This window comes from Mangifera indica, chromosome 11, assembly GCF_011075055.1.
Source record: "Mangifera indica cultivar Alphonso chromosome 11, CATAS_Mindica_2.1, whole genome shotgun sequence".
NCBI lineage: Eukaryota > Viridiplantae > Streptophyta > Magnoliopsida > Sapindales > Anacardiaceae > Mangifera > Mangifera indica.
Genome location: NC_058147.1, coordinates 3,433,123 through 3,458,567, shown reverse-complemented (window position 1 = coordinate 3,458,567; position 25,445 = coordinate 3,433,123). Strand labels below are relative to the sequence as shown.

The 25,445-nt window shown below is 34.5% G+C and overlaps 4 protein-coding genes across 11 annotated transcripts; 1 reads left to right on the top strand and 3 right to left on the bottom strand.

The window, feature by feature from the left end:
* Positions 1-2,317: 2,317 nt before the first annotated feature.
* LOC123229355 (LOB domain-containing protein 39-like) lies at positions 2,318-3,307 on the top strand. The gene is made up of 2 exons (XM_044655124.1): positions 2,318-2,633; positions 2,726-3,307. Exons 1-2 carry the CDS (start codon positions 2,450-2,452, stop codon positions 3,187-3,189), a joined length of 648 nt encoding a protein of 215 aa, XP_044511059.1. The 5' UTR covers positions 2,318-2,449; the 3' UTR covers positions 3,190-3,307.
* Positions 3,308-3,832: 525 nt separating this feature from the next.
* Positions 3,833-10,357, bottom strand: LOC123229354 (QWRF motif-containing protein 2-like). Its single transcript, XM_044655123.1, has 6 exons — positions 8,598-10,357; positions 6,643-6,762; positions 6,422-6,538; positions 6,244-6,333; positions 4,366-4,473; positions 3,833-4,216 (listed from the first exon to the last, which is right to left on the bottom strand). The coding sequence occupies exons 1-6, from the start codon at positions 10,023-10,025 to the stop codon at positions 4,142-4,144; spliced, it is 1,938 nt and encodes a 645-aa protein (XP_044511058.1). The 5' UTR covers positions 10,026-10,357; the 3' UTR covers positions 3,833-4,141.
* A 5,338-nt stretch (positions 10,358-15,695) lies between these two features.
* On the bottom strand, positions 15,696-16,748 carry LOC123229206 (40S ribosomal protein S29-like). The gene is made up of 3 exons (XM_044654853.1): positions 16,591-16,748; positions 16,081-16,180; positions 15,696-15,873 (listed from the first exon to the last, which is right to left on the bottom strand). Exons 1-3 carry the CDS (start codon positions 16,650-16,652, stop codon positions 15,865-15,867), a joined length of 171 nt encoding a protein of 56 aa, XP_044510788.1. The 5' UTR covers positions 16,653-16,748; the 3' UTR covers positions 15,696-15,864.
* A 2,323-nt stretch (positions 16,749-19,071) lies between these two features.
* Positions 19,072-23,843, bottom strand: LOC123228637 (PXMP2/4 family protein 4-like). Of its 8 annotated transcripts, none has more exons than XM_044654085.1 (7): positions 23,495-23,843; positions 23,058-23,286; positions 22,282-22,344; positions 21,996-22,103; positions 20,178-21,492; positions 19,877-20,039; positions 19,072-19,641 (listed from the first exon to the last, which is right to left on the bottom strand). In XM_044654085.1, the coding sequence occupies exons 1-4, from the start codon at positions 23,807-23,809 to the stop codon at positions 22,024-22,026; spliced, it is 687 nt and encodes a 228-aa protein (XP_044510020.1). In that variant the 5' UTR covers positions 23,810-23,843; the 3' UTR covers positions 19,072-19,641; positions 19,877-20,039; positions 20,178-21,492; positions 21,996-22,023. The 8 variants fall into 8 exon arrangements, with proteins under 8 accessions (XP_044510020.1, XP_044510019.1, XP_044510016.1 ...); XM_044654084.1 differs by having other exon boundaries at positions 20,178-21,483; XM_044654081.1 differs by having other exon boundaries at positions 22,220-22,344; positions 23,495-23,842.
* Between the last annotated feature and the right edge of the window lie 1,602 nt (positions 23,844-25,445).

The following is a 25,445-nucleotide window of genomic DNA, read 5'->3' as shown; positions in this document are numbered from 1 at the left end:
CTTCATTCTTGTAGATATTTTGAGCAATGACAATGTTGTCCTGATTGATATGGTTCTGGACCCACAACTTCAAAACTGTAAGAGATCTCAAGAGAATAATTTTACCCTTTTACCTTACTTGGTCTACCCACCAAAAATTGTTGATTAGTAAATCACATATTTGTGAAGCTAAAGGAATTACTAAAGGATAGTGAGAAACCTTGGGAATAAAGTTGTTGTCTCTACATATTAAAATTATTGGATTTGGGACCATAAACAAAAGCCTTTCGGTGGAAATGGAAATAATTCTTGTTTCTTTTGCCGATAGCGTGTGAAGTGAAATTCTCTTTTTTAATTATTATTACCAAAGGCCCAAATTGGACCACGTAATGGGAAGCCCAATTTGGCCGAAAAAGAAGTTCCTGTGGGCAGTTCTCTCTACCTTTTTTCCCTTTTCCCAGGTGCCATCGGAGACCCGTCAACTTACCATTTTATACCACTTTTTGTCTGCAGAATTTGGTAGTAAATTACTAATTACTGCTTCTTCCAAGGAGTACAATTCATCAGTCTTTCTGTGTTATAATATTATCTAGACGACTTATCGTATTGCAGCAGAAAATGCAAACGATTTATCAGCTACCGATTTCAATTAGGGGGCAGCAGGTGGACCTGTTGTTCAAGGGTGCTTTTGGGTTGCTAGATTGTAATCTCTGAACGCAAAATTATTGCAACATTACGCACTTCTAAAGATATTCCTGTTACAAATCACATGATGTCAAAGCTCATCTCTGTGTCTCTGACGCTGCAGGCCCCTGAGTCTTGTTTTATATGCACTTCAGTCACTGTTTGGGACTTATCCAGTTCGTCTCTAATTGTTTTTCATTTTTCGAGAACTGCTCCACCTCTCAGCCAATTTGTGCAAAAATGGCTTAGTCCCGCTGTGAAGATGATAAAAACTGATATCATGTCTGCATGACCATAGATTGGGAATCTAGCACAGTGGAAAAGAGAGGGAGACTGTTTGACAGATGTTGACATATATAGCTTTTAAGTTCGTTCTTGTGATGATTATTCCTTTTTCTCATGTTCATCATCAAGTACGAGCAAAGACCATTCGACTAAATTCCAAAAACAGTGCCAAAGCTTTACACAAATACGTCAAAAGCATGATGCCCATCAAACAGATAAAAGGAAAAAAAAAAGATCTTTCACGAAAAGAATTCGATAACTTTTCCACACCTGTCCCATGCCATGCCCTTATTTCGTGGCTTCATGTATCCTATCTTCTGTTCACTGTTATATCAGCTCTCTGTCCTTAATTCTATGCAACTTCGGTTGCGGGCAACAGCAAATAGTAGACTGAATGGATAAGAATTAGATGTTATTTTTGGCTTTCATCACTTGAGCTAATCAATTCATAATCTTAACAATAAAGCTGTCGCAATTCCATTTGTTGCAGAATGGAAAAAGGAGCTGATAGAGTTGGTGGGTTTTGGAGTTTGTTTTGAAATGATTTCCTTTTCATCAGATTCCCAGTTGATTGAGTAGACAGAAATGTTCATGCATTAACACGAGAAACTTACATAAAAATATTCTTCTCTCAGATTTAGTAAGCTGCGAACTGTTAAATTAAGGATGGCTTGAGCAGGTAATATGGGGAGGGGCATATGTGATGTGATGGGATAGCGCAAGAGGAAGACTTTCTTTCCAAAAGGCTAGTTTGACTAGCCAAAAAGGGAGCTTTAGATCATATCAATTCAAGTCTTTTTTGATATTTTATAATTAAATTATTAATTTATTAAATTTAATAATTATAAAATAATTATTATATTTAAAGTTTTATTTAATTAATATAATTAATTTTACCTCTTTAATTTATCTGATTCAATAATTATAGAGATATTCGTTATATCCAAAATTTTACATATTCAAAGTGATTGGCGTCATGCCTCCTGCTCCAATGAGTTTTTCTGTTTATAAAAAGAAAAAAATGTCCTCTTATTTATTTATTTATTTATTAGTCTTATTAAACGTTACGTAACTATTATTAATCTTAGAGATTGAAGCAGAAAAAGGAGTGGAGGAAACATATCCAACCGTCAACATCAATCAGACACTGAAAATCCAACGGTCCAGCTTGAAGAAAAAAGAGAAGCGGAAACACGGAGCCGCTCGTGCCCAGAGTTTGGAAGATATTCCCTCGATCCACGCCCACATCGTACACCCAAAGACCCCACCGTCAAAAACCCCACAGTGAAAAATCAACTTGGCTCAACCACAGTTACTTTAACTCAACCCATAGTTAATCATTTTATATTTCTTCCCAGCTCTCCTGCTCTTAAACTCTTACTTAGCACCTACTCTCTCTCAGTCCTCCCTGCTTTTCTTAGTTTTGGACTTGTAAAACTTACTTCAAGTGAAAGAAATTTTGGTCTATAAATCGGACGGTAGTGATTAAGGGTGAGAAATCATGAGCTGCAACGGGTGCAGAGTTCTGCGAAAGGGGTGCAGCGAGACATGCATATTGAGAACATGTTTGCAGTGGATAGACTCCCCAGAAGCCCAAGGCAACGCCACCTTGTTCCTCGCTAAGTTTTTTGGCCGCAGCGATTTATTGTCCTTCATCGCCGCCGTTCCTGAAACTCAAAGACCAGGTTACACATATTTACATATTAAGATACTTTATTTTTGCTTGTATATTTAATTTCAACTCCTTTTAACTTTTTTTGTCTCTCTTTTTTTTCAGCTTTGTTTCAGTCTTTATTGTTTGAAGCGTGTGGGAGAACAGTCAATCCGGTGAACGGAGCTGTGGGTTTACTGTCAAGTGGTAACTGGCACTTGTGCCAGGCGGCGGTGGAGACCGTGCTGGCTGGAGGAACTCTGAGACCGATATCGGGACATAATGGAGTTTTGAGGCCAAACTGTGATGAATCTTCTGGAAGTTATTATACGGATGCATTCATGGTGAAGAGCTTCCACGCCCAATCAAGGCCGTTGATTATACATGACGGAAAGGATAATAACCGGATTCCAGACGTTGATCTGTCTCAGACACCCAGGTTCGGTGGCAGCGGGGTGAAACGAGGCAGAGGAAAGGGTTGGCAGAGAGCACACACGATGTCGTTTTACTCTGAAGAATCTGTGATGACGAGTCTCCAGAGTGAGGTAACAGGGAAACAAGAGAGGAAGCTTTTGAATCTGTTTGTTTGAATTAATAATATAACTGAAATAGAGTTTCTTATGCTTAAGAAACGACGGCTTTTGTAGAAGTATAAAGAGGAAATTAAATAAGATAATAAATGGATGCCCACGTAATTTTGATTGGCTACTCCGGTGAAATGAATTTTCCGGCGAGTTTTTAGGTTAACGTACTCCCGATGTTCGTTGATAAAAAGTGATGTGTTAATTATTGTCAGCTTCCATGGCGATTTCACCAAAGATCATACACAGAAAGAAACAAATATATCATATGAATTGTCTTCCAAGTACATAAATAACAAAAGAATTGGATAATTGAGTCAATGGAAAGATTAAAATAGTTTCTTTAAAAGAGGTGAGATTCCAAATGAATGAGGTTATAATAATAATAATAATGAATAAATATGGAGAAAGAAAGAAACAAGGAAGAAAGCAAGTGGGGATTGATGGAATCAGAGGTGGAGAGTGGGACCCATAATGGTGCGGTGCACGTCAGCCTCCACTAGAAGTGGGTTCCACAGCATCAACCACAACACGACCTTTTTTCTTTTTTTATCTTTTTTCTTTCTTTTAAACAAAAGGCAAAGTCCTATTTCAATCCATTTGCTTCGCCTCGCCGCGTCTAAAAGCATATGCTGTGGATCCCAATCCCATGTTTATGCATTGACAATAACCATTGAATAATAGAAAATTAGTGGAAATCATTACACATATTTACATATACTTTCTCCTGTGGCCTATAGAAAAAAGGTAAAATGTATACAAATTTTGACTATGAGAAAGACCGCAACCTATGCAAACAAAATATACCTAATATAGTTAACCTTTGAAGTGTGAGAACAAAGGTCAGATAAGCACTCTTCTGCTTTTTAAAAGCCACAACAATCACTCAATACCTTATTGGCTCCGGATCCGTAATTCCAAGGACAAATGGGGGTTTTTAAGTCACGTTAGTATGTAAGCTTTACAATTTGGTTGTCAGGCTTGAAGGTATACGTTCCAGTTGTAAGATATGTGTTCTCATACTACATTCCTTCACCTGGTAATTGAAACATTCATTTTTCAGATAGAGGCAAAAGAATTTCAAGACCGTTTAACTCGAAGCAAATACCCTATAGATGAAAAGTTTAATGCCGATCCACTAAGAGTAAATCCTTTCAAATCATAAATCAGATAAAGATAATTAACCTGCATGGCTGCAATTGCTGACAAGAGATCTTTGCAGTGACTAAGCAAAGCATGTTCTTTTGCACTTACACTGGCAAGTTCAGTCACCAAAGAATTAACTTCCCCGGCCTATCAATGACAAACAAATCTGGGCGTCAGATACAGAATGATAAAGGGTGCAATAATTTTGACATACATGATGATTGATTTAACCCTTGTCTGCCAATATATCAGTCACAAAGATGCAAATAGCAGATAAAGAAGAAAAAGTAAGCCCAGCTATTATACACAATAGCAGGTTAGAATGTGGTGGATAAGTCTGAACAATCTGAATTGACAGGCAGTAATACAATTATTTTTCTCGTTTGCAATTACACGGAGGTGGGAAATAAATTAGCAAACATGCAACTAGAAGACCATTGGGTGGATACTCTACACTTTTCTTCGGCCCATCCAATGGTCCTAAATAACCCAGTATGTTGCCAACCCAGTATCATAAAATCCAACTGACCTAGAAGACCATTGGAGGTATCATATTCGTATCCAAGTCATGATATTTCTATCTCTCTCGATTTTCTCTGCCCATACTATTGCCAAACACCTACACAACAACCCTAAGTCTAGACACACAAGCACTCAAATTCTTTACAAGTACCATTTTACATGAATTCTATCTTCCATTGAACAACAAGGTACGATCGACTTTCACTTTACTCCCAACCTTTAATCTTCCAAGCATTAGAAGTCCCTCTTTCAATCATTTTACATAAAACTTGTAGACAAGAACCAAAATTTCGACAAATCTTAGAGGCTTGGTATTCTAAACAAAGAAAAAAATTAATTTGATTGTATCCTAAAATGAGAGTTGTTAATTTTCTTGGATTGGAGAGGTTTCTAGGTGAATTTGGAATTCGTGATGTAGAGTATGCACGGGTATTTTCAGTTGCAAAGAATGTGAAAAAGATCTTTTTCCTGCAGTGTGAGAAGTTGAATAAGGAAGTTCAATATCAAATAGAAAAAGAATGGGTTTCATGTTTAATGGATTACATCGACAAAACAAAATAAAAAATGATAGTACATGTTCCTATAGAAAAACAAAGTCAGTGAAGCAATAGCTCCTAGCATGCCTCTGTCAGTTATACACCCAGTTTTCCAATTTTTTTAGCTAGTGTTATCTAACAGAACGACATGGTGGTTAACAGTGCTTGTTGGCCACATCTGATGGTTTAAAATGGTCAAGTAAACTTACAGGGCCAGTGACAAAGAGTTGTCCCTAATTAAATTCTTGAACGAGGAACCTAGATAATTTAAACAGGATATATTCATGCTCTCAAATAAGAAAAGCATATTACCACATCCAAAATTCTTGTTGCTCCCTCATTTAATGGCATAAACCACCATATGTTATTTAAAATATTCAAATTTTTGAACCCAGAAGAAGAGTAAACATGAAATTGTTTTCATCAATACGAAATTATTTAAAGCAACTCTAAAGAGTCTAAGGCATGAGCAGTTACTAGGGTGGTAATATTACCTTCTCAGTAACTTAGCTAATCCTTGGAAAGACTTGTAAGGAAGATAAATAATAGAAACTTTTCAAAGTACATGGGTACTGTATAGTAGAAACCTGAGTCAGATGCCACATGACACCAAAGACTATACAAAGCCAAATCCATTATAATTTGGAAAATGGAATGATTTTGAACCAAAGAATTGGGTTCCACGTTCAAGAGTAGAAAATCATCATTGCAAATTTTTAAAGTCTTGATGGTTCATTTAAAAAAGTAACAAGTTTTTCAACAGTCCCCGTGGAAAGTAACAGTATTTGAAAAAAAGCTTTACAGTTCATGACAATCATTGGTAAAGTAGACAACAAACAAAAAGAAAGAAAATGATTACCTTTGATAACAATAAGCATATTGAGGAAGCCATTGCCTGCATCACATCAACTGCTGAGGAAATAGCATCCTTCACGTTTTGGACATCAGCCTGTATATGTGGAGTCAAATATATATGTGGGTGCAGCACTGAAGAATCCAAAGTTTAAAGAAGAAATGAGAAATCAAGAAATGCATACTCTTGCCCCTCCAACAACAGGAAGGCGAAGTGTACTAGCCCTCAAAGCTTCAATAGCCCCCAACAAAGAACCGGAGTAATCCCGTTCCATAAGCGATGATTCTTCCAAATACATCATCTGCAATTGGTCACATAGGACAAGTAAACAGCCAAAGTAAAAATACACTAGCAGTATCAACTTAAACTCCTCGATAAACATAAACTGAACACAGCTAATGTTACCTGTCCCTTGAGGATGGATGCTAGCTTCAAATTTTGCCGTAGCAACTGCAACTCGATTCTTTTGGCTCTAACAGATTCGCGCAGCTTTGACATACTTATCCATGCATTGTAAAGGCTTTTCTGAGAAAAAAGGCAAATTTAAGGAAAAAGAATCCTCTTAAGCACAGGTAAGATTATCATAAAGATTAATTCTAAATACATAAAACCTGTTCATGCATATAGCAGGATCAATAAATAAATAAAATCTGTTTGTGCAAGTGTTCAATTAGTGTGGGGACAGTGCATGAAGGTTTGCATTTTTTGAAGAAAAAAGGTAACAGAAACACAGAATATGACGTCCATAGACAACGCAGGTATAATTCTATACAGAAATCTCAGGTTAGCATCTAATAGCAGGGAACATGCACATAGTAGCAAAGTGAAAAGGTAGCAGCCTGCTAATAGGTCTCATTTTTCCCAAAGATGGAAACGCAATAAGAATCTTCAATGAGAAATTGGGTGTCGATGAACAGGTAAGTTTGCTCCTGTAAGGAAAAGAACCAAAAATTTACCACAACCCTAACAACCACCAATCCTTATTTTCTACTTAGATATTCAGCATGGACAACACATAAACACGGCAGCCCACTTCTCACTTTCTCCCAAGTTGCTCTTCACCCTGATAACACCACTAAAAAATTCAATTTAATACCCTGTCTACCTGCCGCAATAACAGTAAGACTACTGTTTTCAGCATATATCCTTCAATTTAAAGAGCTTACACAAACAATCCCCAAAAAGCCATAACAGCAACTACTCATGCATTCATCACCAATATAAAAATGACCAATATCCCAAAATATCACATCTAACTTATTAAACCAGCACTCAATTATAAATTATCATCTTTATGTATTCAAAATGGTCATAAATCTCTTTTACTTAGCAGCAACTGTTTTGGATCAGTTACTCTTATTGGCCACTTTTCAAATTAGCACACAAGTTCACTCTCTCTTTATACAAGTATAATTTTTTCATGGTTTGCTTCTGTTGTGGTTCAACTTTCAGATTTCTCTCTTTTCTACTCTTTTTTGCTCCCACTTCCTCGTTAAAAAACCACCCCCAGTCAATTTTTTAATTTGACAACATATAATCAGTCCATATGTCTCCCGAAAGAATATTCTTACAGCAAGGTATTTAAAATGTCATTATTTTCCACCAACTAATGCAAAACTATCAACAACTTTAATCATGCCATATAACCAGGAAACATGACTGTGGCTAATTTCATATTCTATCCCTTAGTAAAATCCTTGATCAAGCATTTTTTCTGCAAAAAAAAAAAACCTTGACCGTCAAGAAGCTCAGCTGTTTTGACCACCAGCACAACTCTTTCCCATCTCTCCTCAGATACCCACCCTCTTCTTTTACAAAACAAAGTTCCCAAATTTTAAACATTGGGTTCAAAACTGAGGAATAATGTAAAGCACCAAAAGGTTTCGTAATCAGGAAACTGATTAGATAAGAGGTTGCGAGAGAATTCCAAAACTCTAAACTTTAGGCAGAAAACCAAGACCAATTTGGTCTCATAAAAAAAAAAAATGATAATTATAATTTTACTACTTTTTATCCCTATCACCACTACTAACACAAAAACACAGATATGGTAATGTTTTGCAGGTAAAGATGAGCAAAATGTTCCTTTCAATGACTACATTGCACTTTGTAGCCAGAAGTAATACCTACAGTGACCAACTTAAAAACAAAAGAAGCAATAGAGAGCAGAAATTACCAAAAAATAAAACAGGGAGTAAAGAGAAGAAAATCAAATGATAAAACAAAATAATGAGACGTGGATCAAGTGATAACACTCTTCAAACTGAACATTACAATTAATTCGGTATAAAAACTCATTATACATAACAAGTAATTCAATAAAAAACTCAAAACAAGTTGTTTAGAGCTCAGGAATATACCTCTGCGTTCCAACTTTGGGCAGACAGAGCAGTATCAGCTCTGGCATTTGCAAACCGCCATTGCAACAACCGATTATAAAATAACCTCAGCAAATGTGCATCAACAACCCGATTTTCCCCAATCTTCCCCCTCCTCACATCAGCAGCAAAACTCAAAATAGAAGGTGTGTTATTCACATTGCTCAAATTACTACTCACTCCAACCGCCGCCAGATTCCTTATTCTGGAAGGGCTCGCTCCCCGCATAGGAGAAGAAGTGGCAGAAGTTGCTACCTTACTTGGCGAGGCAGGCCTAATTGCACCTCTAAGAGGCGATACCTGTCCTCTGGTGTTAAGAACGCCTTTGGGGGACAACACAGGATTATCAATACCAAACTTCTTGGTCGCAACAAGCTTTGGTGTAGAAGAGCTTTTGAGTCCATTATTCTTAGATACAGGAGAAACAGGGTCAGTCTGGCGCCGCAATCTGTTATTAGTCTCATGCCAGAACCTGGCTGGCACTACAATCCCACGTGGACCACGCTGCCCTTGAGTAGCAACACCGTTACTTTCATGAGATTCGGAATTGGTACCAGAAGACACACTCTCGGTGTCAGAAGCTACAAGATCAAACCGAACATCAGATCCGTTAAGGACGTCGTCTTTCTTCTTCTGCATTTGTATCCTCTCCAGCAAGGCATTTGCCGAATCAGTGCTCAATCTCGTTTCAAATAAGGTCCTGTTGTTATTATCAACCATAGAATTCTGTAATGCCCTAACTACATTGCCTCCAGATCCACCACTCAATTGCTTTCTCTCGTCTGTAAAATCCACGCTTCTACTCATGGAATTTGGCAGCCTTAATCTCCCAGGCCAGCGCTCTGGTTTTGAATTCTCCGTATGATCCACGGTTCCTCTCGCTGGCGTAACCGCTTTCCTTCTCTCCGGCGTGCCTTTCCTTACGGTAATAATTGGCGATGGAGACGGTGCTGGTTTAGCTTTACTTACCTGAAGCGAAAACGACTCCCCTTGAAAAGACACCGACAAACTCCTCGTCGAAGTGAACAACATTTTTTGCGCCGCGGATATTTCGCCAGTTCTCAAATCTAGAGAAGGATTATTACTATTTGGACGAGGAGTTACCGGCCGCCTCCGCTCTACTGATTGGGACCGTTTGATTGTAGAGTGAGATGAGGGAATTGGAGTCATCATGGCCGTCGATGAAGCTGCTCTTGAAACTAACGGTGATGGGCAACGTCTCGATGTTGTACATGAAGTGGAAGAGGACGAAGACGAGGAGGAAGAAAGATAGCGAGAAGTGACTTCTCGCGATTTTGGCCGTCGATTTGCAAGAGCATTGTCGGAGTCTGAAGGTAAGAGAGGTGGCCTGGCACGATTTTGGCTAGTTGGCTTGGAATTGTTAATTGTAGTTGATACTGCAGCTACCATTGCTTACACAAAAATTCCAGTTGACAACATTTCATTCTTCCAAGTCACTTCAGAAACCCTAATTCTCAGAATGCTCCACCATAATAAACTCGTGCTTAAACCTCAAAATTATAGTTTATGCTAAAGCAAAGCGAAGTTGAGTTGGCGAAAGCGTTGATTTAGCACAGCAACTTGCAATTGAAACCAATTATTCGGTTTTAATACAAGTTTCGACGAGAGAAAGTGACCGGGGAAGTGACCGTTATGGAATTCCGGCGACACAGTTTAGGCGAGATTTGAGAGCATAACTGTCGTGCTAGACTTGGTGTTTGGACCGGAAAAAGTTTTAACGAAATTAATTTATATTTCAAAATTCTAAATTACTTTCCTACTCGCGCGCTTCTTATATAAGTCGGAACTCGCGTGTTATGGAGGTAAGGTGCGTAGTTAAGGAGGGTAGTTTTGGAAGTTTACGAAGAGAGAGTTAGGCAGGTCACACGTGGAAGCGAGTTTGTGGGTTTGAATTGCACGGTAATAGTGAAGTGGAATGGATTTTTGAATAGTGTGAATCTTCGGAGAGACGTTACGCAAACGACACTCAATTTAAAATTTTCAATTGCAATTACTTATACGAGAAAAATAAGGCTAAATCACTTTTTCCCACCCAAAGTTTACTTTTAACCCTTTTTATCCATTATCTTTTACAATTCAACAAATTTAACTAAATTTATTAGTTTTAGATCATTTAATTAAATTAGTGATATTAAAAAAAATAATAAAACTTTCTTTTTCTTTCTCTTCTAAATTTTAAAAATTAATTATTTTTTCAAATTTAAGTTTTACAAAGTTATATTTTTCTCCAAAAGTTTAAGATTTTTTTTCACTTTTTCAACCATAGGAACGATTTTTGACCACTTCTTTAGCCTAATCTTTTTTTCCCTAAGGTTTCAGCACTCTCTCTCACTCTTGATTTGGCATCGATTTCATCCAAAACATTCATCATCCAAATGGACAACCTCTCTTCATTCACGAATTGTCTTTGTCATCGTCTAAATGAATCGTTCATCATCTAGTTAAATGACATAACACCAAAGAGATGACCAAAAAGGAAAGATAATACTAAAGAGGGAGAGACATTGTTGGGAGAGCACCTAAAAAGAATATGGTCAATGAAATTTGTCACTAAAAAATTGAAACTTTAAAGAGAGAAAATATAACTTTTTAAAACTTCGTTTAGGGAAAATTTTTTTTTTAAGGTTTACAGAAAAATAAATAAAATTTTAAAATTAATAAATTTTGTTAAATTTCTCCACCTATAAATAAATATTTTAATTTTTAAAAGATACTGGATAAAAATGGGAATAAAAAAGTTTTGGATGGGAATAAGTCCTCTGGCCAGAAAAATAATAGCCGTTCTAATTTTTGGATACATAACTTTGACTCTCCCCATGAAGCTGGATGAATAATTTTCTGATAAATAAAATCATTTAATATTATTTTCATAAAATCATACCTCCTGTCCTTAAGTCGCATAAACATAATGACATTGTAATAATGGTGTTCAAATTTAATCATCCCGACCTTAAAAGGGAAGATCAAAGATGATGATTAAATTAAGTATAAGAAAAATAATAATTCACAACTAAATAAATCTTAATTCATGATTATTATAAGTAAAATTTATTGTTTAATCACAAAGTCATAATTTTTTTTTATATAATAAAAAATTTTATTTGAATTAAATTATTATTTTTAAAATAAAATCAACTATATTAAATAGAATAAATTTTATACCGTAACCAATCCTGCAACCCCAGATCTAGGAAGCAAGGGATACAAAGAAAATTTTTAAAGTAATAGTAATGTAAAAGTGAAAGAAAGTGACAGTCATTCTCCTTTGAGTTAAAGTTAATGTTAAGTCATTCTTTGTTGATTGCTTTAATTTATGATTTATGAATGCTAACCACAACACTCATCTCTACTTTTCTTTGTCTTTTTTTTTTTTCAAAAAGACTTTTGGTACCAACAAGTGATCCATATAGAGGTTGATATCAATCAAGTCTAATCCTATTATACTTCAAATTGAATTTAGTTTGAATAAAAATAATTTAATTTTAGTTTAATTTAAGTTTGTTAAGTTAAAATTAATGATAGTTCAAATTTAGTTTAAATCATTTTGTCAATTAGCTATAAACTTGAACTACAAATTCAAATCGCATATTCAAATTGAATTCAAGTCAAGAGATATTCAGTTCAGTTAGGTTTAAATTCACAAGTCAAGAGTATTTTTTTTTGGTAATCAAGAAATCCTATATGGTTTGATTAGATGGATAAATCTTAGAGTACAGTAATTAAACCAATAATTACTTCACCAAGTAAATTAAGAGTTTACAAATGTGATAGAAGTTCGACTATAGACTTTCTCTTTAAAAGTTCTAAAGTTAAGAGTAATTTTGATATCTCTTTTATTTAATCACTTTCTATACTCGATAAGTCAAGAATAATTTTAATATAACTTAAATGTTCTTCTATCTACACGAATTTACTTTTATCACTCAAACTATTTGTAAACCACATTCATTTTCTTTTAAACATATTACGTATGACACAGTCTTATAAGATAATGATGCTTCCACGGTAAAAGCTAACATCATCCATCTTATTTACAAGACAGTATAACCGTTGGAAAATACTATATGTACAAAAAACAAACAAAAATTTATACACAAATAATATCATATCAATATATAATTTGATGTTGTTTTATTTTTAATTTAAAATTATTTAATTAAATAATAATTTGTTATTGTTTATGCACAAAATTACGATTATTATTTATATATATAATTTTACCCATATCTATTTTATTCTCTTTTCAATCATATACAAACTTTTTACTGTTATCATCATCAGTTTCGTGCTTACTCTGATTTTATTATTATTAACGAACTCTTTAAATCAGAAAATTAGTGATTAAATGAGAGATTAAAAAAAGGATGAGGGACAGCGTGCACAATCATTTTCTTCAAATAATAATGAGACAGCGTGGATTATAATTCACTAATATTTACTTCATACTGCCCAATTGGCAATTACTGTTTTATTCAAATCGCAGACAGCAAAGCTTAAGCCCCTACTTCTCAACATAAAGCGAAACAGAAGCTAATTTGCAACTGCAAGGTACGCTTAACCATCTGTTTTGACGATGCTTCGGCCCATACTCTGTCTGCCTCTGCCTCTGTGACTCTGTCCCCGCCTGTTCCTTTCTATCCTCCTGTTGCTTTATAAAGGGGTCCCAGTTCACATTTAGACATCCACTGCACTGATGAAAAAGTCTTCTGACTTTTCCCTTTCAGTCCTTGCAGTTGATGGTCATAAAAGTGGCTTAAATGTGGGTTGTTTAGGCTCTAAAGGTTAAATATGATTTAAAGTTCCTGGTTTAAGATACAAGTTTCTTTCTTAAACTTTCCCAGTGACCAAACTAGAAAAGTAGATAAGGACATCATATGAGTCATAGCAGACACCTGCAATTGAAGCTTCAACAAATTTGCAAATAGCTTAAAAAAGATGACAAGCAGTTAAATAATGTCTTTGTTAACAAATGATGAATATTAGGAGTTGGAAAGCTTCATGTCTTGAGCAATACTTCATATAATATTTGGTCTTAAAGTAACTAATTCTTGTTAATTAATGTTTACAGACTTAAGCATGATACCCACATTGAAAATGATTCTAAGCCTGTGATAAATAATTTCTTGGGCGGTCCCATTGCTTTTGTGACTCTGATAATTTTTTGCATTTGCAAAACCAGGAAAATAAAAAAAAAGAAGACCATGATAGGAGGTACTAAAAGAAGTCTTATCATGGTCCAAGTTGTATGGCTTTTATTGAGAGAATTGGTTAAAGGAAATGTGTTTGGTGGCGGTTCTGAAACGATAGTTTGAGTAACAAAAGAATATAATTTTAAGTATTAGAGTAAAGATTTAAAATCCTTACAATGATATTTTAAAATTAAATTTTTGATTTATTATAATAATTATAAAATCAAACACTAAACTTAAGATTGTATGTGTTTAGTATGATTAATTCAATTTTAAAATGATAATTTGATTCAAATAAGGTTTTCTATGTTATTAAAAAAAAGTGCTGGGTGAGAAATTGATGGATGGGTCAACTACTCCCAGCACTGTTGTTGTCGATGGTAAAGTAATGGGCTGATATATGATAAAGCACCAAATAGAAATGGGTGGTAATGAAATTTGCTTGAAGAAGAAGAGACTTGTTTGGATCTAGTCAACCAAAACCACCTGGGTTGGTGCTACAGAGAAATCCACTTTCTTTGGCTTTCTGTGTTTCGTTGTGAGTAGGTGACCCTCAAGATATTTTAACAGAAATCAACACCCTGAATTTGCACTCTATGCAATAGCATTGGTCCGAGATGGGTGACATCATGATTATTGTTCTCCCCATGTCGTTTGCCTGTTTTCTGGTAGTTGACCAGTTGGTGACCTTCACAAATATTATAGTAAGTCTAAGCATATCGCTAGTCATATATTGCAGAAAGAAGAAGCAATTGAATCACGTACATACACATGCAGCATACAGAGATCAAGGAGGTGGCTGCAATTTTACAGGACAAAAGGAAATTTTGATCATAAGATTTTAATTACCAATCTTCTGATGTTGGCACCAACAATTCCCATGTACTTTCTCTTAAAAACATGAAAAGGTGAAGAAACAATTAACTTTAAAAGCAAACAAGTGCCTTCGATCTTCAAACTGATTAGTCTTTCAGGTTATCATCTCAATGTTCAAAGCAATACGTAGCCTAAATCTTGAGAGTTGAAGTGACAAAGCCTTCGCACCCCAACTAACCAGAACAAACAGAATATATTTCCAGAGATTAGAGTAAACCAAACCCAGCAGAACTTTATAGAACGTCACTGCTAATTTATATATGATCAAAGAGAATTATGTACATGTCAATTGGACCTAATGAACCAGGTTTAGCTTGTCCATGCCAAATGATCATTTTATCCAATGACGGATAGACATACATCCATGAAGAAGTTACAGAAGACCACAGCTACTGTAAAAAATTTGAAAGCCACAGCTAATGTAAAAAATGTGGAAAGATTGTTTTCAAACTAAACTAAATTCGAGTACTACTAAACTCAAGCTCGGCTCAACTTAAGTAGAGTCAAGCTTGAGTTTGCTAAACTCGTCTCAAAATTGTTCAAACTTAACTCGCTTGAGGAAGACTAAACTCGAATTGAACTTTGAACTCAATTCGATAATGTAACAGAGCAAAAACAATTAAAATGATGTCTTTCTAATAAGTATTAGTTAAAACAATATCATTTTAATTAATTTATAGAGCTCAACACACTTCATACTCAAATTTGAAAATTTTTAACTTTCATACTCGAGTTTGGGTTCACTTGAGTCAAACTCGTTCAAATCTATCTCGTTTTTTATCTCAAACAAAGTCAATTCGTATCTAACCCTAGACAATCATATCGAAAATTTGTAAGACTTTCCCAATAGATACTTCAAAACAAGCACAAAACAGCCATGTCAATGACTAGCTTCAATACTTCAACGGCACAGTCTCAGTCCATAAGACAGTCAAACCATTCCATCATACACATATTGCATATAAAAAATTATTAAGAAATTAAGAAAATTATATGTCCAACTATAACTTCATTTGTTTAATTGTCAGCCAAAAAGAGGAAATTACAAATTCAAAATAAAGAAAACTACATGTTGATGAACAAATTTAAGAGAAAATCAAAAGAACTCTGAGCTATCCTTCTAACAAAACTTTCCTTGCAGCTGATCAGGAAGCTCTGAGAATTCAGCGGTACTGCAGATAATATAGAGACAAGAATAAGTTCCAAGCTCCAAACATAAAATAAAATTGGAGCATGCACATATATATGTGAAGGAAAACAAAAGTAAAATAATGGAACACAGCCTACGCAGGCAAGTAGAGACTGTGGAGGGTTAGTAACAAGCACAAATGGGGGTAACACATCTATAATACAAAATTTAAAAAAAAAAAAGCTAATACCTTGATGAAGCCAATTTCCTTGGCATTGCTGCGGAAGCACTGTCTACAGCACATCAACCCATACTTCCGGATTATCCCATGTGGGTTTCCACAAACTCGGCTGCCAAAGGAAAAATGATCCCAAAATTAGGAAATACTTAGGAGCGTGTCAAACACTAATTAAAAACTACAAAAGAGGGTGATTCAAACCAAATATTTCGCTACTATATTAAATACCATACTCCACACAGTCAAGTATGATTTACTCTTCAGCTAAGGCAACATCATCGAATTAAATATACTTCTAAAGAGGGTAAATATGATGCTAAGAATGCTCTAGCTTAACCCAAACAAAATTCAACGATTTCCAATGCCAATAAAAATTACTAAATTGGTACGGTACTAGAAAATGCCCCAATGATATAACACAACGCAAACTCGATATCAAACCTAGGCAAGGATGAACACCCCACAGCAATAAGCACAACAGCGGCACAGAAAAGGAGATGAGTTACAGAGTCAAGTACATACCAGGTGCGAGAGCCTGGCCCGTAGTTCTTAGGATGTGAGTTCCATACATTCGAGTGACCCATATTTCTTCAGGTGTCTATAATTGTTGAAAACCCTAGCTCTCAACAGAAGATAAAAAACCCTAGTTTGAGTGCTTAACTCGATCACATTTTCTTATATAGATATGAGGACTGGCACGTGACGCGCATGTTCAACCGACGCTGGTCTTCTTAACCGACTCGTATCAAACGTGGCCGTTTCATAGCTTGACATTTCTTCACATCTCTCTTTATTTCTTTCCCAGGATTTATAGTAGAGGGCTAAGGCCCAAGACCCAAGTGGCTGACCTGAGGTATCTTTTGACATCAATGGTGTTTTTGAAGATTGTGCTGGGGAAGTTGGAATTAGGTTTTCCCCAAAAAATTAAAATAAAATCTATTCTTACAGAGCAGATACAAAAATAATCAACAATTTAAGGGTTATATCATAGTAGCCAACTAGCGTCATCAATTATAAGATTATCCTCATATTTAGCCCATTTTCATTATCGTTTATTTCATCATTTTCGTCATTGTGGTTCCTTTTAGCATTAGATGAGGTCATCATTGTTCACATTGGTAGCTATCGTAAATCTTATAAGCAATTTTACTGTAGATCTTTAAGATTTGAAATGATTTTACAATCCAAAATGGGAAAAAAAAATAGGGCAAATTATTTATTGCATACATGATATAAATCTAATGAAAACGTTGTGTTAATCAAGACATAGTGAAACCGAAGGTTATATGTAATTTTAATTTAGCACGATGGTTGTCTTACTAAGTGCACTCAAGGTTATATGTAATATTCACAAAACCTTATAAAGTAAGGAGGTAAATAAAAATTTACTATACATAGTAGGGATTACATGTAATTAATATAATGGGGTATAATAGATATTTCACTTTATCTTGAAGAGGTCAATGATAGTTGCCACAACATAGTGGATTTGATTGTGTGTCCACTATGTTAAATGAAAAATATCAATAACCCCCTAAATCACGTTTAGTAAATCTTACATATAACCCTCTTATGCTTAGTACAATAACAATTATGCAGCCTAATGGGTAACAATTGGTGAAAATTACAAATCCCACTATACTTTGTAAATTTTAAATTTCCCCTTGGTTGAATTTTAATAAAGTCACGCTAAGTGAAAATTACATAAAATCCCCCATTTTTACCGGTCTCCTACAATTAGCAGGATAAACTCATTAGGTGAAATACGGTAATTGTCAAAAAAAAAAAAAAAATTCCCAATTCATCTTACATTCGATTTCCATCCTTGTCAATCTCAATTTCATTCACATATAACAAACAACATATAACCAGTTCCATCAAAATGCAGAATAAACTCTAAAAGCCCAACTTCATTAAAATTTATAGAAACAAAGATCTATTAATATAGGATTTTCTTTAAGTTGGTACAATATATACAAAATTCTTTTTTTTTTTGTTATTATTATTATTTTCATTTTGAGAATTGAAAATAACCTCAAATCTCCAAGATTCAATAAATTTAAGTAACAGTTTTTATTAAAAAAATTTATTAATAAAATTAATAAAGTATTTAAAAAATAAGAAAAGACTTGGGATTGAATCTTATTGATCCAGTTATTATACCTTCGTCCAACCAACATGGACGGAAAAAAAGTCACAATTACGATTATAATGAATTTTCTTAATAGATGCGAATGACCCAAAAAAAAATGTAGCATTCATTCATTTGCTACTTGTTTTTTTAACAACAGAGAAAGCCAATGATTTCACAGTGTTATATACATACTTTATAATGCTGTCGCTCAATGTCACATTGCAAATCTTGACTATCAGCAAAAATGAATCAATTTCAATAGTATGATGTGAACTATCCACCGTCCATCTGATATCAAAACAAAAATCACTTCAATCATTTCCATAATTACTTAGTCACTCTGTTAGTTTGTGAGTAACATCAACCAACGACAGCACTGATTCTTCCAAGGCCATTTTTCTTATTTTGATTTCAACGTAATTTATGCTCAATTTGAATTATATTAAATAATTGTTAAATAACATCATTTTTTTAATATGTTATAAATTTAAATTATGAATAAGAGTCACATATTCGAATTATAAATTTAAACTATAAATTTAAATCAAACTTAAAATAGATTTAAATTGAATCATTTTTATTTAAACTGAACTTAAATCACTCTTACTATTGACTCTACAAACTTGAGTCAAACTATTTTTTATTTAAATCAAACTCGAACAAGGGAGTATTCAAGCTTGCTAGATTCATATTCACCCCCAATTTATTGTTTCTCAAAAGTTGTTATACGCTATGTGACTTATGAGGTTCATTTAAACTAGAGTGCTTATAAATCTATTTCGAATAGACTAAAAATATACTTTTAAATAAGTTATACAAATTGTATAAACCAAACAATTGTTTATAATTGTTTAATTTTTTCTTCAAAATTAGTCAATCAAACGACACCTTAGTTTATATATATAAGTATGTACAATTTGTTTGTACAAATAATATTACTTATACAAATATTCCCTGCACATCCTAACAATCAAAGCATAGAAACAAACCCAAAATACAGAAAAGCCAAAACATCCATGGAAGAATCACTCATACAAACAGCAAGATTAAGAACACATATATGAACATTACTTGTTCATAAGTAACAAAAGATGGAGTGAAGGAGAAAGGATAACATCCTCTTGGTAGGCAGCTGATGAATGCAAACTGGTTGATGGGGAGAAACAACTATTGCATATTAACCGCAGCTCTGATTCTTATTTCTGAACAAATGATTTCTGAATCAGCCCATTTCTAATGAAGGAGAGTTTTATGATCCAAGAAGTTTCGTAAATGAGATTATGGACATCTAGCCCAACCAAAGAAATTCCAATAGGATCTCTTTCTGCTTCTTCTAGGTGATCGAGTTAGCATTGATTCTTGTTTCTCTAGCATTTCCCACATCACTTGCACATCCCTGTACTCACAACTTCTCACATCTCGTCGCAGCCTCAGTAGCCCTGCTTGTTTCCCAAACACGATTTTAGTTAATTACAGAAATATGATTTTCCATTTCAGTTTATCTTCTCTAAACTTTGATTAGAGTATAGAATTATCAATTTTACTTCAGGCGTTCTGATAAATCAACAACTTATTCACAAAACTGAGATGCAAAAAAACCATAGCCATTGCAATTTCACATGGACAGAGGGTGTAGCTAATGATAAAAAAATCATCGAAAGGCAGGAGACTCACCCGTTTTGCGAATCCCCAGACGCAAAGCGACGCCGTGCCAGACTCTTCGTATGGGAAACATAGCGTTGTGCCACCACCTCCCCATCCACCAAGTTTTCTTTTCTTCGCCTCAGGGAAAGAGCGAGAGAAAAACGAACACTTGAATATTGATTGAACAGAATTCCTGCATACCAGAATAAATTTATTTATAGAACAGAAACAACAATAAGAACAACATATTAAATTATTTACAAACAGAATAATATCAACAGGATAAAAACATTTCACAAAAATTCGAAAGGAATAGAACATATCAACTAACCTGTCAAATCTTCTCGCTCCTTCGCTCTCCCTCTCTCTCTTTGGCCTAACTATTTTCTGAATTAATCGGTAGCTGCTATACACGGGGTGACGCGACCCTCTATTAAAATGCGACACGTGTCGGAAAAACCGTTGGGGCCGTGTCCGGATCCAATGCGTTAGCAATATGCTTAGATTGATTGCGACTGACATTTATCAAAATAAACGGGCGGGTGGGATGTGTTTTGTCTATCCACGTGGAGAGGTTATATTGGGAGTTAGGTTTTGATATCCTACTTTCCATGTGAAGATATTATGATCCGTGGGTCTCACGTGATAAAGTATTTTTCTAAAGAGTCGAAGGCCCACGTGTTAAAGCAGAGCTCACACAACATACTTTTGCTTTAGCGCGTGTTTTTAGAGATTGAGAATAAACAGGTAAGCGTGTGCGTTGGACGCGCCACCCAAATAATGGAATAATAATGGTAGAGTAGAGAAGAATATTCTCCTGCGGTCACGTCATTACCTTATTTGGCCAAGAGAGAGCTACGTGGCTTTCGAAGACGGGCTTGTGGACCTAATTACATCACCAACGAACGAAAACATGTTTTCTGATTCGGTAAAAAAGTGCTTTTGATGCCGAACGCACAACCTAATTCCGTAATTTCACTTGCCCAGAGTAAAATAAAATTCTTGTTTAACCCTTCTCGTTAATAGGGCTGGATTCGAGCTAGCTTGAGTTCCAGTTCAGCTCAGTTTGTATATAGCAGAACTCATGAAAATTTAATTTGAATTAGACTCAAATTCGGTTCAACTAATTTCAAACTCGAATTTTTAACTATTTTGTTATTAAAACGACGTCGTTTTAATATATATTAGTCAAAACGATGTCGTTTTATATCAAAATTTTTTATTAAAAATTTTGACTAATAGCTCGAGTTTGATCGAACCTATATAAAATTAGCTCATTTCGGACTCGTTTGAGCTAAGCTAGAGTTCAAACTTGAATAGACTCGGTTTGAATTCAGCCTTACTCGTTAATAAAGTGCATAAATTCCTCAACACTGTCCATAAATGCATACCGAGTATACTTGGGCTATTTCATGACAAGAAGTTTTTACTACATCAAACATATAGAAAATTTAGTCCAAAAAAAATTGGCAATCTCTCCGATTATCACAACACTTCATATCTCCAGCTTTCCGCGTAGCTCTCATACAACAGAACTTATCTCTCCAGCTTCAGAACTGCCCTGAATCTTGTTCGTACTTTAGGCTGTGCACGCTGTTGTATTCGAGGCTTGTTCCTTTTTAGGGAAGAAAGAGGTGCTGTGTAAACTAAAACGATTTATTAACCTGCAAGTTTGTTTCAGTTTCAAGAGCTCTCACTATGGTAGACTATTGAAACATCAGAATTGAATAGGAAAACCAAAACTCAAAAACTTATACGACTCAATAATGCCAGCTATTTTTTGGCCTTGAAAATATCAACTGCAACTAGCCAGGCTAATATGCGAGTTTCAAGATAAAATGGCAAGTTTTATCCAACTCATCAAATTGATCGTTCATGGGGAATTACTGATTTCACACTAAGTAATAACAACCCACTAGTCATATAAACAAGATCTCACAACCTGCATTCACTTTTCTTCCAATAATCAAAATTGTAGAAACAAAAATTCATTGTAAAGTATTAGACTAGTTTCCTTTCGATAAGTCAATCTCCTCTAAAATTAAGATTTGATAACACAACTGTGATTCTTAACTAATACTTAGACTACTGCAAATACGATACTAACAATTGATTTCAAATTGAATCTGAAAATGGAAAAAGCTCTTACCTGAATTGAGTTGACATGCCACCACTAATCATAGCTCACTTTTTTTAAGCTTGCCATGTATGTTAGATAAATTGTCCAAATGAATGCACATGAACTGTTCACTAATGGCTGCAAACAAAATTCAAAGGAAATATTAGTTCAACCAATTGAGCATAAGCTTGAGAATTGGGATCTAAACTAAATCCAACCTAATAGAAAAATTAGTTGGAAACTTCTCTCAGCACCTGTAGATGAACTGGTACAAATCTATATGTAATGAAATCACAGATTGGCCAGTACAATAGACCTGTTGCTAATGTTGGAAGAAGGTCACGTTTCAATCTTGCGATAATCTCACCACCACTTTCACCTAAGTTGGACAGAAAGTAACAACTTAACAACCCAAGCACAAGCAAAATATGTTTAATGACTAGAGAACTAGAACTTCAATGGAACAAATAAGAGAGAGGAACTTTGTCTTTATCCTGATTTCCATGTTGCAACACTGAAAAACCAGGAGATCCTAGTGTTGAAGCTAGACCAAGCTAGTTAATTTAAGTACAAGATCAATGAACTACAAGACTCCAAAGACAAACAGCTCCCCATAGAGCATGCCGGCAGCCAATGACAGTCAAGTATTGTCCCGTTACACACAAATGTGGCCCAAAGGTGACTATGATGTTCAAACAATGACCGATTGGTAGGTGATGCAATAAACAGATTCAAAAAAAAAAAGAGGGTTAGAAATCAGTTATAGGCCTGGAAACAATCTATGACTAAGTTAAACTGTAGTGTTGTTAGTAATGACAAACTGTTTTGAAGTCTTTATGAATGTACATAATAGGTCCACTTACATGGAAAAAATTGAAAAATTAGCCTCTATAGAATGTCTCAAACTCTCAATGTTATAGTAAATGAGCAATATTATGTATAACTACTTTGGATTACACATATTATATGTTATCATATAATTGGGTATTATTTTATATTTAATTCAAATATAAAAAATATCCTTATTTGTATTATGTAATCAAAAAGGGTTCGCACAGTTTTCTTGACAACAAATATATATGAAAAAATTACCTTGTAAAGAGGCATTATAAGAGAAGAAAACAGCAGTAATAGAAGGCCCAAATACACCCTGCCCCAAGGAAAGCTTCTTCAAGGTTGATACTATATCGCGCTTTGGGAAAACTTTTGACATGTAATTGAACCAAAAATGCTGTGATGGCCCTAAAATTAGCATCCCATATGATGCCATGCGCAATGTTCTTATTGAGTCAAAAGAACTGGAAGACGGCAAGGAAATCCTCTGTATATAAATAATACAGAGTAAATACACAAATCTTGACATATTCAAAATTTATCCAGTTTAAAAGGATACCTTCGAATAAACAGAAACGAAGTATCAGTTAACCAAACATCACATTGTCAAATAGTTACTATCACTCTAAAAAAAAATTAAACGCACATTCAGCACAATATAGCAAAATAGATTCATAAATTATACACGCACGCACCTGACATGTTAAATCAGCTGCCGCGAAAATAAGTGAGGCTGTTATGCTTTTGGTCATGAGTGGATGAGACTCCAGCTTGCCCAAATACCATCGCAAAAATCCAATCTTTGACTCAGTAGACTGCTTTTGTAATGTTGAAAACAGTAGAGAATGAGATGGAATTTTGCTAGAGGGATAAACTTTGACGTATCCCATTTTCCTGAGTCGCTGCGGAAGCCAAGAATAGTAGGATCTCCATTGTAGGGATTGCTTATCTGAGCAATGATCAAGGCAGCGCTCGCGTAAGTGCTTTATTGATTTGCATTTGCTGCCCATATCTCTAACTTCAAAAATTGAAACTCTGTTATCTGTTCCTCGTATTTGTACCAGGTGGCTCCGCGAGGATTCAGGTGAGAGACCAGAACTGTTCAATGTCTCATGGTCACACGGCCCCATAGCGAGTCCAACTTAAAAAATGGGTTTGCAAGGAAAGAAGCCCGATATGGACCAGAGTTGGGCTTGTATTTTTGGTCCAGAACTCATTAAAATCTTGCGGCGTGCATTCAATTTCATACAAAAATAACTATTAAAATGATGCAAGATTATTTTTATTTATATAATAAAATTTTATTTATAAATATTGAGATATTATTATATAATTAAATATTATTTTATTTTAAATTTAAAATTATCTATTCATATAAGAATTGATATGATCTGGGTTAAATACCAATTCTATTTTACAAGGGAATTGGGAATTAACCAAAATATTTAAAAGTTAAATAATATTGATAAATAAATTATGTAAATTAGTTTATACAAACTGAAAGATCATGTTCTAATTAAGTGAAATAATTATTTATAATTTTTCTCGTTTCAATATTATTCATTTAAATGCTGTCAATTGTATTAATATGTTTGTTCATCTGGCATCGCTGAACCCACCCATTTGTCTACGCAACATAAAACATCGCTGCGAACCTTTTTTTTTTTTTTTGCCAAAACACTTTTTCCCACCCAAAGTTTTGTTTACTATCAATTATATCTACTAATTTTAAAAAATTGAAATACCTACCTGTTACCAAAATCTCTTTATTTTTTCTGATAGTTTAATTTAAAATTCTTAATTTACCCTTTTAATATTCCCAACTGTTCAGGTCACCACACAAGCTTTTCTCCCTCTCCTTCTCTGCCTCCGTCTCTCTGAAATGTATTAGAGACTTAAAAAAAGAAAAAAATTTCACATTTAATAAAAATTAGATAAGTAAATGATATATAAATGTGATAGATTAAACTTTAACATAAATCAATTAATTTGTTATAATACAAGTTTCAATCTTCATACTTATAGAATCAATATATTTTCGACATAATAGAACACTAATCAAACAACAGGCTTAAGAGTTTAAAATATTTTTAAATACAAGTAACAACGCACCTATCCAAAACAGACTTAGCCAAACGATAGCGGACTAACAACCTGAAATATTCTTAGATATAAGTGACAATATATTTATACGGTACTCTAATAATATATAGTAATTACACTTAAAGGAGAGTATTAGAGAATAAAAAAAAATCTCAAATCTAATTAAAGTGAGTAGTATGAACTTTAACATAAATTAAATTAATTTTATGTAATACGAATTTTAATTTTTATATTTATAAACTCAATATATTTCTAACAGTTTACTTAAAAACCTTTTGACTAAAAATGATGATCAAGTCTTCGACCAAATAGTCATTTGGATTTCAAATCACATCCATCAAGTTTTCTTAGACAACACCTTCACTTCCGTCGGTGTTACATTGCAAACTTGCCGCTTTTAATCACCCATTCATTAACTCTCTCTTACCATCATTCTCTCACTAGTTATCGTCCACGTCTTCCTCTATGTCTCCCTCTCCTTCCCTCTCCCCCACTCCCACTTGTGAACCTTAGCAACTGTGACTGTGCCACCGACCAAACAAG